At 37.9% G+C, this 13,518-nt stretch overlaps 1 protein-coding gene across 3 annotated transcripts in view; it reads left to right on the top strand.

The window, feature by feature from the left end:
* DSE (dermatan sulfate epimerase) overlaps positions 1-13,518 on the top strand; it is a 39,082-nt gene that overhangs the window by 15,959 nt on the left and 9,605 nt on the right. For all 3 annotated transcript variants that reach the window (XM_071741103.1, XM_071741102.1, XM_071741104.1), the window contains 3 exons: positions 8,087-8,340; positions 11,810-12,049; positions 13,200-13,407. In XM_071741103.1, coding sequence (XP_071597204.1) covers positions 8,087-8,340; positions 11,810-12,049; positions 13,200-13,407 — 702 coding nt within the window. The remainder of the gene's footprint in view (positions 1-8,086; positions 8,341-11,809; positions 12,050-13,199; positions 13,408-13,518) is intronic.

Here is a 13,518-nt window from a genome sequence, read left to right as displayed (position 1 = left end):
GCTAACTATAGCAATCACCCAAAATTATGTGGGAACTGGCAACCTTTTTAGAGACTAGGAAGAGCAGGGAAATCTAGTGCATTAATATTTCAATGAAAATAGATTAATGTTTTTCCTGTAAAAATTAAAAAGCTGATGTTAAATAACTTGCTTGGTTTTCCTGATACTAGATGCGGTATTTCCGAACTTTGGGAAAGTTTGTCCTTCTGTTTAAGCTGCATTATCTTATTTTGCAGAGAACAGATGATATAGATGCATTTTCTGGCATGTTATCTCTGACTGGCCCCTGGAGCACTCCCCACCAGAAGTGCGTTTTTGGCCGGAGGGATCTGTACTCCTGATTCTTTCCATATGCTGCCTCTGCCTGTTCCCGCACCAAGCACAGTGATGTCATTGAAGTCACACGTTGTGCAGAAATAAGAGTCCAGTCAGATTCTGGGATTTGGACAAAGCAGTGAAAAAAACTCTTCTTTACTAAACCCACTTCCTAAACAAATGCCTTAGAAATTCACAAATTCTGCACCCTTTCTATAGTGTGAGAGATGTCCCTGCTTTTGCAATTGCCAGACAAGGGATTTCTGTTGGTTTTTTTTGCACATGGTTGAGACAAGGTGTAGGATTTGACAGTAAGCCTGGCTCCATGGGTTTCACAGGGGAGATAATTGCTGTTGAGTGTGTGCAAACATTCCAAGGAAATAGCAGCAAGTAAGGAGATGCTACTGGGAAGCTTCAGTATAGCTATTCTGTGACCCTTCTGCTATTTCTCATTAACCAGCAATCCTATAGCCTTCTGTCGAAGGCTTTTATTAAAAGTACTGAGCGTACTACGGGACCATTGCTGTTAGCATCCAGATAGTAAAAATATGTGAATATAAAAATAGAAATTTGAAGGTAAATGTAGAACTAAAATAAATTTGCATGTGCAAAGTTGAAATAAAGAGCATCTCTGTGCTGACACCACAAATTTAGAACATCTGTTTGACTCCCAATAATCAACCAGCAGTCAGTCACATTCAAAGAAAACTTGGCATTTTATAAGACTGTGGCATAGAAGTTAGTATAAGAGAGTCTTGGGTGATACTAAGATAGTCTCCTACAGGGAGGAAGAAAAAGAAAAGGAAGGGGAGGAGGATGAATTTGGCGTCTGGAATATATATTATGTTAGTAAGTGAAACATCAAACCCTCATGCTGTTTTTTATCTTTTTCATATGTAGCATTTAAAAATAGAAAATGTGCACGACTGTGAAATTAAATTACTAGCTGGATTTTAAAGAGTTTCTTTTATATCTTTGTTTTTTAATTTATGGTTTCTCTAGGAGAAAAATTGGTGATGAAGTTCTGTGGTAGCTACAGGGAGCTCACTTTGTGACATGCTTGATATAAAAATTTGCTACAACAGCTAATCTGTTGAAATAATCACACAACCAAATTTCTCTATCTCAGTAGGGCACTGAGAACCACTAGAATAGAAACAGATCTTTTTTGGTGTGTCAGCACAGAAAGATCATGATTGATACTCAGAGCCAGACCAGTTTGAAAAGAACTCTCTCGTGATCAAAGCCAAAAACAAAAGAGGATCTGAAAAAAGCTTTAGAAGCGGCAGAGTGATGATTATAGACCTATGGGGAAAACAAAGAGGATAGAAAGTAGATTAAGGTTTCCATAGGAGTAAAGTTTTAGTTGTCTCTTCCAACACCTACCCTACTTTTTAGGAAGCTTTTAAAACTTATGAAAAATGCTGTCTGTATGCTGTTTCTTCCCATATTGATATCAATGTAGTCCTTTAGATTTAACCACTACTTTGCCTGTCTTGTTGTGAACTGAGCTACAAGAAACATGAGCATGTCTGAGGGGCTGCTGCTGGCACACAACTGTTAAAAGGATAGAGGCAAACTTGTCATCTTTTACTTTGGACACCAGACATGTAAAATCATGAATTTTTCAAAGATATTTTTGTTGTAAATGACTGAGCACTTAGGTTGTGCAGATAATGAGGTTTTTGTTTTGGCAGACAACTAGAAAAATGCTGAAAGGGTGAAGGCTGAAAGGCTGTTTGTGAATAAACAGTTTTTTTTCAAGGAGTTTATTTTCACTCTCCAAAACAAAAAGATACTGTTCCATTAGCTAAGAAAGTATTCCATTTGAGCGCAAGAAAATATTTTGTTTTGGAGGCTTTGTATGAAAAATACGGGAAATTTAGTTCATAAAATAAATGTTGGTGGTCTCATTCCCTTTGGTAGGTATATTCCCTCTTTGTATGTATACTTACTTCCTTTGGCCATGGAAGAGGATCTCTCTTCTTTGCCTGGTGGGAGGTTTAAAGCTGTATCTCCTTCCCCAGCAATAGGCCAGAGCAATAGCAAGGGTCTGCAGAACACCAGGGCATTGGCATTGGGAAGACTATGCAGTAACACAGCAGATTTCAGGATCAGGAAGCCAGCTGTAACCATTACATGCCACATTTGCATCCACACTTAACATTTAATGTGCATGAAACTCAACCATGCCATTCGCTAGCTACCGTGCCTTAGGTGGATTGCATTGAAATGCACTAGAGGGCTGCCCTTGAGCTACTTTTCATCTGCAAGCCTTTAGAAAGAGCCATGCCTCAGGTCCTTTGCATCCTCTTCGTGAGAGTTTCAGTACTGAGGATGAGGTACTGACATGGTGCCTTCAGTCATTAGGTTCATCTGCCCTCAGACTCCAAGGATTACTCTTCAGTGAGTAGTTTGTTCTGGGAAAACTGAGAGCATTCAGCTTCAGGATGTGGATTACTTGAGTAACATACATGTCAGAATATGCTTATTGCTTCATTGTGCATGCAGTGATGCCATATTACTTACTGACACAGAGGCTTGAAATCAGATCTCACACTGCCTGGAAGAGTATTCTTTGTCTCAAGTGAGGGAGTATTATCTTCCTGTTTACTTCAGTTTGTTTTTAAGAACTAGATACAAAGTAAAGGCAAAGCAGTTCTAAACATCCTGCAGGCCGTGATCAGTGCACTTAAGTGTCAGAGATTGGTTTAAATCCTGCCTTAAATTTGGCAAAGAGTGTTTTTTCCCTGTTGGCTTATATTTTTAGAGAAATTATAATACTTCTGTTTTCAGTAAAGTATTTAGGTATTACTAGAGAGTAATGTGGGACACAGAAACACAGAAAACCATTTCTACTGAGAGAAGAGACATCAGTATTGTTAGGGAATGTTGTCAAGAAATAGAGAGGTCTTGGTAATGTTGCTACAATTTTTCACTGTTTTGTTGTTGTTGATAGTGATTTATATTTCCCATCCCAAAGTTTATACAATTGGTATACTTATTTAGAGCACAGAGTTGCATTTGGTGAAGGTGGAATGTACACTTTCAGCCTTGGAAAATGCCATGCATGCATGATGGTTCTTGACATCACAGATGGATGACTAAAGAACTGGGTCTTAATTGCCCCTTCAGATTAATTCTACATTGTAGAAAGTGGCAAATCTAAAACAGAGAACCTAAAACTCTCAGCACATGTAGGAGAACCATATTACTTTATGGCCCATACTACCAACCTTATCCATGATCTCTTTCTTCTTTCAGTTTCTTCATTGAGGATTTGTATGAAACTCTAAATATGTAAAGTATTTAATGACACAGATGAAGAGAATTTAAAAGAATGCCCCAGGCATATATATCCCCTGTGCCATTCACAGAACTTGTCCAGACAGCAGTTCTTTGTGCAGGATGATGCATATAGCTTTGGATATTTATGGAGTTTGATCATTAGGCAGCAAACCCATTCAGCATTTTCTGCTCTTTTATAAACCTTATCAAGTTTTCAGATAGACATCTCTTCCAAGTAGAGGTATAAGTGTATAAGTGTAAAAAAAACTTTTTTTGTACTATACACAAGGATGCATTTATGGTTAAGCTGTTATTTTAAACTATGGTTTAGACTTTTTTGAAAAGTTACCTTTGATAAAGGTGCTTATGTTTGCATCTAAGTAGTTTCTCTATACTAAAAAATCCATTACAGATATCTTTATTTGCTTTGGATTACTTAATTTTTTTTAACATGGGATGCTTTTAAAAAACCAAAGAGGCTAATGCAGCACTGAGGTAAAGGTTACTTGCTACCTTCAGATACAGTTAATTGCTAAGCTGAGGTTCATACTATCTGATGTCAAGTTTTACTCTTGAGGCTGTTCTCCAGTGTAAAACATAGGTTTTCTTCAATATTTCAGAACAGTGTAGTTAATAGGTAGCTCTGAAAACTCTTTTTTCACATAATTTGTTCAGCAGAGGCCTATGGTACCATGCTTTCCCACGGTTTATTATCCAGGGTGTTTACCAAATCTGGCACTAGAAACCATTTGAAAAATGAGAGCCTAATTTAGATACAAAAAGCATTTAATACTTGATATTTTACCATTCTTCTTGTGAATCATGTTCCACACTATTTGGTGTACATTGCTTGGTTCCACTGAAACTGAGTTAATGGAGGTGGCACTGATTCATATCAGCTAAAGTCATTACTTCGAGAGCTTCATTTTAAGAACAGATGCTCACTGCCATTTTCTGTGTTTAGAAATGAGGGGTTTTAAGTCATCGTCTTTAATTTTCTCTATTTTTTGTGTGCATCTCCTCTGTTAAATTCCATACAAGACTTGCTATACAGAAGAGAATTTGAGGGAATTTATGAAAAAATTACTTTGCCTAGCCTGAGGTGGATAACTGTTCCATCATGTAGGATACCTAAGGTTTCTTACACTGAAGCTAGCTTAGTTTTTTGTGGGTTTTTTTTGTTTTGTTGTTTTGGGGTTTTTTTCCTGAAGAAATTAACAATCTAAATGCAGTCATAACTTATAACACTTGCCATGTAGAAGAGTGCTTTTCATGTTATTGGTAGTGGTGCCATTGAGACTAATATACACTTTTAGACTAAAGAATTTGATACAGTATTGCATTTGAAACCAAACATGAGTTATCATGATCTTAACAATGAAAGTTAATCAGTTCTACTGTCAAACCCTCTTAGGATGAAGTCCTGTAAATCACATTAATCTTTAATGTAAAGATTATGAAGTAGCTTTAAGCATATTCAAATTAGCAACTTCTATGTTGTTACAAGGATACTCAGCTTTGAATTAAACATTTTAAGTTAACTCAGACTCTTTCATTGTTCTTTTCTCCCCCATGACATATAGTTTATTCTTAGTTACTATTTTCTAAACCCATATGAACTCTTGATTTCTGAATGTGCTAAGTTTTAGTGAAGAGCAAAACTAAATACTGTAGAAATAGGATTCTTGATATAGCTGGTCAAAGGTATGTTCATATGTCAAATATTTCTGACAGCAGTCATGGTGCCAGGGTGTTACATATAACTGCTGTAGAGTGCAACTATACTTGAAAATATAGGGCTAGCAACAATTCAAGAGCATTTTAAATTACAAGGAAAGATGAAGAAGCAGAAATAGAGCTGCAGAGAATTCACTGAGAGACAATTAATCAGTTAACTCATTTTCAGGTTTTGTGCCTCAGTGACTCAGTATAAATAAATTGGGAAAGTCAAAAGTTGCTTGCCAAGTTCAGCTATATTTTCATCCAGTTTATCTGGAAATGCAGAAAGAATGAGTGCCTAGGAAAAGTATGTAAATGTTTTGGCTTACAGGTCTAATTTTTTGCGTAACGATTAAGTGAAAACATAAGTAAGAAACTTTATTCTGGCTGGCTGGAAATCTTCACTGATAAGTTTAGTGCTTGAGCAAGGACAAAATAGACAGAGAAATGTTCTCTACAATGACCACAGAGAATAGCATGTGGATGTGGAGAAGATGAGTAGTAAATTTCTTTTTTTTCCTGATGCTTTGAGAGTTTCCTCTTGCCACACTTACAGCTGTCTGTCTTAATAGTGTTTAAGTGTCTTAATATTGTGACCATTTTCTGTCAATGCTGGTCTATTAACCAGAAATCAAAATTGAGCAAACAAAATAATCCAGTCCAATAAAAGCCTTGGTTCAAAACAAGAAGGGTCAAATCCTGCTGTTCAGTGGTGAACCCCAGAATCACAGAAATGTTCTGGTTGGAAACAGCCCCCAATATTGTCAAGTCCATCCATAGCCCAACTCTGCCATCATTAATGCATTCGTGTATTTAACTTAAAATATGTGAAATAAAGATTTCATTTTAAAAAAGGAAAAATGAATGTAGGACTTTGCTCAGCAAAAGATTGGACTGAAGCTGAGAAGTGAAAATTTAAAACTGTTGGCAATTCAGCTAAAAAAACCTACAGAGGCTTTTCTTACATGCAGTTATGACTATGCCAAATTCATTTGAGCTCTTCTAATGATGTTAGATACATTGAAGTAAAATCTAAAGGTAATTTTTCTCTCTTGTACATGTTTTTTACCACAGTTGCAGTGCCCTATGCTGATGGTGCTAATCATAGAATTGTTTAGGTTGCTAGGGACCTCAAAGCTCATCCAGTTCCAACGCCCATGGATGGGCAGGGACATCTCCCACCAGAGCAGGCTGCTCAAGGCCCCATCCAGCCTGGCCCTGAACACTTCCAGGGTGGGAGCAGCCACAGCTTCCTTGGGCAACCTGTGCCAGTGTCTCACCACCCTCAAATTAAAGAATTTCCTCCTAATATCTAACCCAAATCTCCCCTCTTCAAGTTTGAAACCATTTCCCCTTGGCTTCTCACTACCCAGCCGTGTAAAAAGCCCTACCCCAGCTTCTTTTTGGCCCCCTTCAGATATTGGAAGGTTGCTAGAAGGTCGCCTCAAAACCTCCTTTTCTCCTGAAAAACCTCAACTTCTTTAGCCTGTCTTCACAGAAGAAGTGCTTCAGCCCTGTAATCATTTTAATAGCTCAGTTTCTGCATGGGTCTCATTCATTTTTGAATGCAAATAAACGCTTCTGTAGCGGAATGAAAATTATTTGATTATTTAATTTTTTAGTTTTAATCATGCTCTTTTGGTCCTTTTTCTTATCTGTTTGTTAACGCTACTGCTTTTACAAGTTAAGATGAAATCATATTTATAACTTCATAGAAGTTATAAAGCACATCTTCAGGAGCACACAACTATTTCTACTGATTGCAGTAGGACACTCTCATCTCCACAATTTAAAATTCATTTCTGTAATATAAAATAGTGTGCAAAGAAACTGAAATAAAAGAACCATAAGATCAACTAATGATTGTTCAGTTTATCAGAGACTTTTTTGCACAATATATCCCTTGTCATTTCCTTTTCTGTAGAATCGTGGTCTGAAAGTACTGCCAGTGCTGCAAAACTGGAGTCTTTGATACACAATACAGTCCTGATTTAAGAGAAATATTTTTTCTACCCTGCTCTCAACTCCATTATGAATTTTCTTGGTACAAATTTACTGTTTTGTTAAGTTTAATGTAATCATTGGATACAAGAAGGCACTTCATAGAAAATAATTTTGAGTAGTGGCATCATTTTAGCTCTGTTTTTTGTTAAGAGCTGGGGTTTTTGTTGTTTTTTTTTTTTAACACTGCTAAGTATGTGAACTTGAACTGTAGTGAAGAAGTAAATTTCATCATCCCTACTTCTCTCCTTGAATGCATTTGGGAAATGAAGGCACAGCATAGTGAGTTATTTTATTATACCTGTTTTAAATACAACTTCAGTCCTATTGCCACCATTCAGGAATTTATCAACATTTGGCTCCTTTGGAAAGGACAAAGGTTGTTACAGATTTTTGGCAGAGTACAAACTGTGGGGTATTACTTTTTCACAAATATTAAGTGAATCTTGTCTCAGATAAATTCCATTTCTGTGCAACCACTATTCTACATATCTGTTTCTCCTAGCAAAACCCAGGATGTTGCAAGCACTGTTTTAATATCTAAAAATGTAATCTAATTAAATTAATAATTTTTTTTAACATTGTCCATACTTAGGAAGGAAAAAATGGTCTCAGAGACTTGCTAAGTAGCTTCCTGCTGGGTTAAAACTCAACATGAATTGCCTAACTTCAGAGACATCAAGCCATAAACACTTCACAGTATGATAATGGAGAAAAATAAGTAGGTGAAACTGAATTAATTGGCATCTTTCTTTATTGACAGGCTGGTGAAGGATGCCCCATGGGATGAGGTCCCTCTTGCTCACTCCTTAGTTGGTTTTGCCACTGCATATGACTTCTTGTACAGCTATCTTAGCAAGACTCAACAGGAGAGATTTCTTGAGGTAATTGCCAATGCCTCGGGATACATGTACGAAACATCATACAGACGTGGATGGGGTTTCCAGTACCTCCACAACCACCAGCCTACCAATTGTGTGGCCCTGCTGGCTGGGAGCCTTGTTCTGATGAATCAAGGTATGTGCTCAACCATAAGAATGTTTTTCTGAAGTGTATCAACTCAATCAGCCATTTATGCAGCAAAGTTGAGTAACTGATAGAAATGCTACGGAGAGGACAGCTCTTTTGCTGCTTAGAAAAGCTAAATTTACTGAATAAAACACAAGTCTGTGGACATTTATGCAAGGTATAACATATATATATATCCATATATTCGTATGTTAATAAATTCAATTATTTAAGCAATTCTGAGATTCTTACCTCACTGTAAGAACTAAACATCTTGTGTATAGCCTGTCCAGGCCTGATTTAAATATAGGGTCTTCCAGGGTATATTGTCAATAAAGAACAATGCACTTTTCTCCCTTGCACAATGCATTGAGAAAGGCAGCAGTCAGAAACACCCTGTGCTGGGAGCTGGGAGCTAGACCACAGGATAACCTGGAATTTCCTCTGACATTTCTGTCTCCCTTAGAGAGCTTAGAGAGTTGTAAATTTATCCAAGAGGTGTCTGTGCCAGGTGTCATCTCCTTCTTCACTCCGAGGACTTAAGCCCATCCTTCCCAGTTCTCAGGTGTATAACCTAACCAGTTGCTTTTGGCTGCTTTTTGTGAGAGCAGTCCCTCTCCCTCTGTCAAAGAGATACACAGTGTAAATGAGAATGCAAGTCACAGAGCCAGAGGGAGAGAGCAGATAAGAAATCCTCACTATAAACACCAGTGGTACTTCAGCTGGAAGTCATGGAGCCAGCCTCTGCTTCTATAAGAATGCATCAGTATTTCATCAAATGGTTATTTAATACCTACTAAAAGTTTTCTGAAAACATGATGCCCAGTGGAACTACTTGATGGAAGTCAAGGAAAAATTAGTGTCTGGATGCTGATGGCACTGCCAAACTACACAGCCCTGGCAAGCAAAGGCACATCTGCACACCATTGGAGCTTTCAAATGCCCAAAGAAGTATGACAAAACACTGTGGCACCTGCTATGTTTTTTCATCTTTTTGTTAAGTGTCACAACATACAGTCAGTGATGTGCATATGCTGAAATGCAGCAAGAGTACATGTGGAAGTTATTTTCTTTCTCCCTGTCTTGCTTTCCACAAATTAAAGATTCAGATTGTTGCTTCCATGGGTTTTGCTCAGTTCCTTATGATTCCATCCTTCCTTGAGCCTATGTTGTTGCAGAAGTCTGGCAGCTCATGAGAGGACAACTGCTTTTCATTAGGGTATAGACTATACGTATGCTTTCTGCCAAGCAATGGTAACATCACAAATAAAGTTGATGGGGGCCTTTTAGGAGGGAAATTTGAAAATTTGTGCTGGTACTTCAAATGTTCAAAACACCCAGACATTATATTTCTAAATGAAAACTCTCTTCTTTTCAATATAGAGCAACTTTATATCTTGAAAAATTAAATTGAAACAAAGTTTTTCTTGTTTGTTTATTTTTTTTTTTTTTTTTTAAGTTTCCTAAACATTCTTATTCCAAGATGAAAGGCTTTTTCTGCAGGAGAAAAAAAAGGAGGAAGAAAAGGAGTAAACACTCCAGTCTCCCTGTATCAGATGCATAGCAAATGCAGTGTATCTGTGTAGACCTTTCTTCCAAAAGGTTTAAATTTCAACTAATAATAAAAAAAAACTATGCAGCTCTTGAAGCATGCAGAGACTAAATAGCCAGCTTGAAAATATGCAAACATTGTCACAGGACTGAAAAATTAACTGAAATGAATTCTAGCCACACATATATACTGAGGTCTTTGCAGTTAAGATAAACACTCAGATACTCAAAAAAGCAACTTGAGTAAGGCCTAATTTAATACAGATACACTAATTTTAGGTGACATCTTTTCTGTTTTGTTGTGTAGCCTGACAGGGCTGTCTTAGATTTTTATTCTACTTACATTTTTATTCTTTTAATATACTTAAGGTATAGGGTTATAGCTTAGATATAAACTAAGTAACCAGAATGAATATGCATTACAATGGTAAATATACTGTGCTGAACTGTGGAAAACAGCATTCTTGCTAGTGCAAGTAGTAAAAAACCTGGCTCTTGTGGCTGTTAATGTCACAAGGCAAAACAAGGGTGAAAGCATTTATAAATGGATTTCAACAGACTGCTGTACTGTCAACTCCATCATAGTAATAAAGTAGTGTCAAGATGGTGAGTAAAGTAAGTAGAAGTAGTACCACCTGCCCTTGTTGCTCAGGCCTTCCTCATCACAGAGCTAGCAGATAAAAATAATTCAGGTTAGTTCTTTAACTTGGACATTGCAATTTTTTTTCTTTCTGTTAACCAAGCAGGATTTGGCAGCCTTGACTAGTTGGAAGTCTGAATTGCTCATCACTTTGCTGAAAATATATACAGTAATTGTGGCAATAATGTGGAACAGTCTTAGCAGTGGGCTTGAACATAGCTCAGACTTGCTTCATTCAGCAGGCACTGCTACACCATGTAATAGGGTATAATGATGCCAGCTGAACTCTGCTGTGTGGTAGAAATAAGTGGCTAAATCTGTGTCCAGGCACTTCATGGAATTACAGAATGTCAGGCTGGAAGGGACCTCAAGGATCATCTGCTCCAACCCTTCTAATATTGTTTATATTATATGTCCCAGCACCCCGTCAAGCTGACACTAATAATCCAGTGCTGAGGCTTTCATAGTTGTGCTTGTTCCTTGGTGAAGGTGGACAAATCCAGAGAAGGACTTCATGCAACCTCTTCCTAACTCCTCCTTTGTGTAGAGCAGACCAAAATAGTGATACATTTAAAGGTGTTTTCTTTAGAAGAAATATAAATGTTTAGGACTTGTTTAGGACTAGAGGCTTAAACTCAGCCTCGTTGGTAGAATAATTCGATATTGAACTGTGGAGTCTGCATTTGGAATTAACCATGAAAAACTTCTCGAGAAGAAATTCTATTTGGATAACCCTTTAGGTTGTACAATAAAATGAAAAAGCAAGTAGAACAGAGATTGTCTTAAAATATAGCATGCATCAGTAGTATGTCACTTAACTGCAGCTCAAAGGTGGACTCCTTTATATTTTTTAAACTCTGAGGATCTCCTTTGCAGGCTAATGATCATGCCAGTGAAAAAATGCCTGGAATATTTGCATTATTGGAGCCCTCTAGTGGGGACCGAAGGTTTGTTTTCATATGGCTTTAATTTGAAATGCAAGAGTCTTGGCATGCATGTCCTGAATGCATTAAGGAAATTTTCCCTTTAAAATCAAAAGCATAGCCCCACATCATTAGCAAAACGTGTTTGACAGGTTTTCCCTGCTCATTTGACCTTGCTTTGCTGTGTTCAAATAGTTTTTTACTATTCTCCCTAGAACTAGAGGGATGATGCAGCACCAAGTTATATTGTAGAGTTTTGGTGTGCAGATTCCTTCCTTTAAAGGATGCTACTGGGAGAGTACAGATGACATAATCTATGATCTCTGGTGTTGTAATTAGATTTGCCAATATCTTTTTCTTTCAGGCTACCTTCAGGAAGCTTACTTGTGGACCAAGCAAGTGTTGGCAATCATGGAGAAGTCCATAGTCCTGCTGCAGGAGGTCACAGATGGCTCCCTCTATGAAGGGGTGGCTTATGGCAGCTACACGACCAGATCCCTGTTTCAGTACATGTTTCTCGTCCAAAGACACTTTGATATCAATCACTTCGGACACCCCTGGCTCAAGCAGCACTTTGCATTTATGTACAGGACTGTCCTGCCAGGTAGGTCATTTGTGTGAATTAAGATGAATCTTCTAATTCTTGAAGCAGCAGTAAACGTCATGCTTGAAATGGATAATTTTAAAATAACGTTTTACTTGGATTTTTTTTTTAAATATACTTTTCTGTGGATTTTCCCTTCATGCGTCAAAACAGTGACATACTTGTTTATCTCTGCTTATTAAAGATTATTGTTAATTAAACTCTGTCTTTTAAAACCAGTGAAAAGATAGAAACATCATTTTGGGGGAAGAAACCCGAGTGCTTCAAAATTTCATCTGACATCACTAGGGGGTCAATTTTGCAGGCTTTTTAATATTTCTATCCTCTTCCTGCATCTCTTTGTCTTGCAGTGTGATTTAATATCTCAGATTTGTGACTGAAAGATGGAGACGTACAAATACAACAGCAGTTATAAGTTAATAAATATTGATGACCCCATTCTAGCTTTCAAAAGAGATTTAGTTTCAGTCAGCCTTGCGAGTTTTTGATGATGGCTTTCTGTTTGTTTATTTTCAAGGTAATTCACTAGGATCTTAAATTGTTCAAATTCCTGTTTAGAAAGACCGTGATAACTTTATTAGCTCTAAGAACCCCATATTTAGCTGTGTATGTAAGGAGGGTGGACTGAGCACAGCTTCAGAATCGCAGCCCAGGCACACAAGGAATTGCCTTGGCTCCACATGAAACCTCAGGCATCTTCTGGAAAGGGGTTCCTAAGAGCAAAGTGTACTCATGCTACCCATTTCAGGGTGAAGCTGATTTTTATCCTTGGAGGCACTGCTGTTTTCTTGCTGTAGAGAGTTTGAATTAGGAAAAGTGAAAGCTGTGAAGAGAAAGTTACCTTTGCCAGATTTGAGTGAGGAGAGGAAATGGATGGGATGTTACTCCTTACTTACATTTTCACTAGTACTTTGAATGCCTGTAGACCAAGGCTGAAGAAGAAAGGTGAGTATTCATGTTAGCTACAGCAGTAGAAAACTTCTCCTGTGTAGCCTGTTTACGGCTCATTTACAAGTATGTCTGTAAACATCTGAAAAGGCTGCCTCTGTTTGTGTCTGTTTGTACCGCTTGGCTTCACAGTCATGCTCTACAAACACATCTTTGTGCCTTTATTTGTTCTTTCTTACATTCCTTTTCACTTCTTCCCAAGGGTTTCAGAGAACTGTGGCCATTGCAGATTCCAACTATAACTGGTTCTACGGGCCAGAGAGCCAGCTGGTGTTTCTGGACAAATTTGTCATGCGCAACGGGAGCGGGAATTGGTTGGCAGAGCAGATCAGAAGGAACCGAGTGGTGGAGGGCCCGGGGACGCCATCCAAAGGGCAGAGGTGGTGCACCCTCCACACTGAATTTCTCTGGTATGAAAGGGAATGAGTGGGCTCAAAAGGAACCTGGCAGCTGTTTGCTATTCGTGATAATTCGTTACTTTTAGATTTGCACTGTAGAAGCCAAAATTGGGCTGGCTGTGA

The sequence above is a fragment of the Heliangelus exortis genome, chromosome 3 (assembly GCF_036169615.1).
Source record: "Heliangelus exortis chromosome 3, bHelExo1.hap1, whole genome shotgun sequence".
NCBI lineage: Eukaryota > Metazoa > Chordata > Aves > Apodiformes > Trochilidae > Heliangelus > Heliangelus exortis.
The sequence above is the reverse complement of the archived record's forward strand: the minus strand, read 5'-3'. Positions and strand labels throughout refer to the sequence as shown.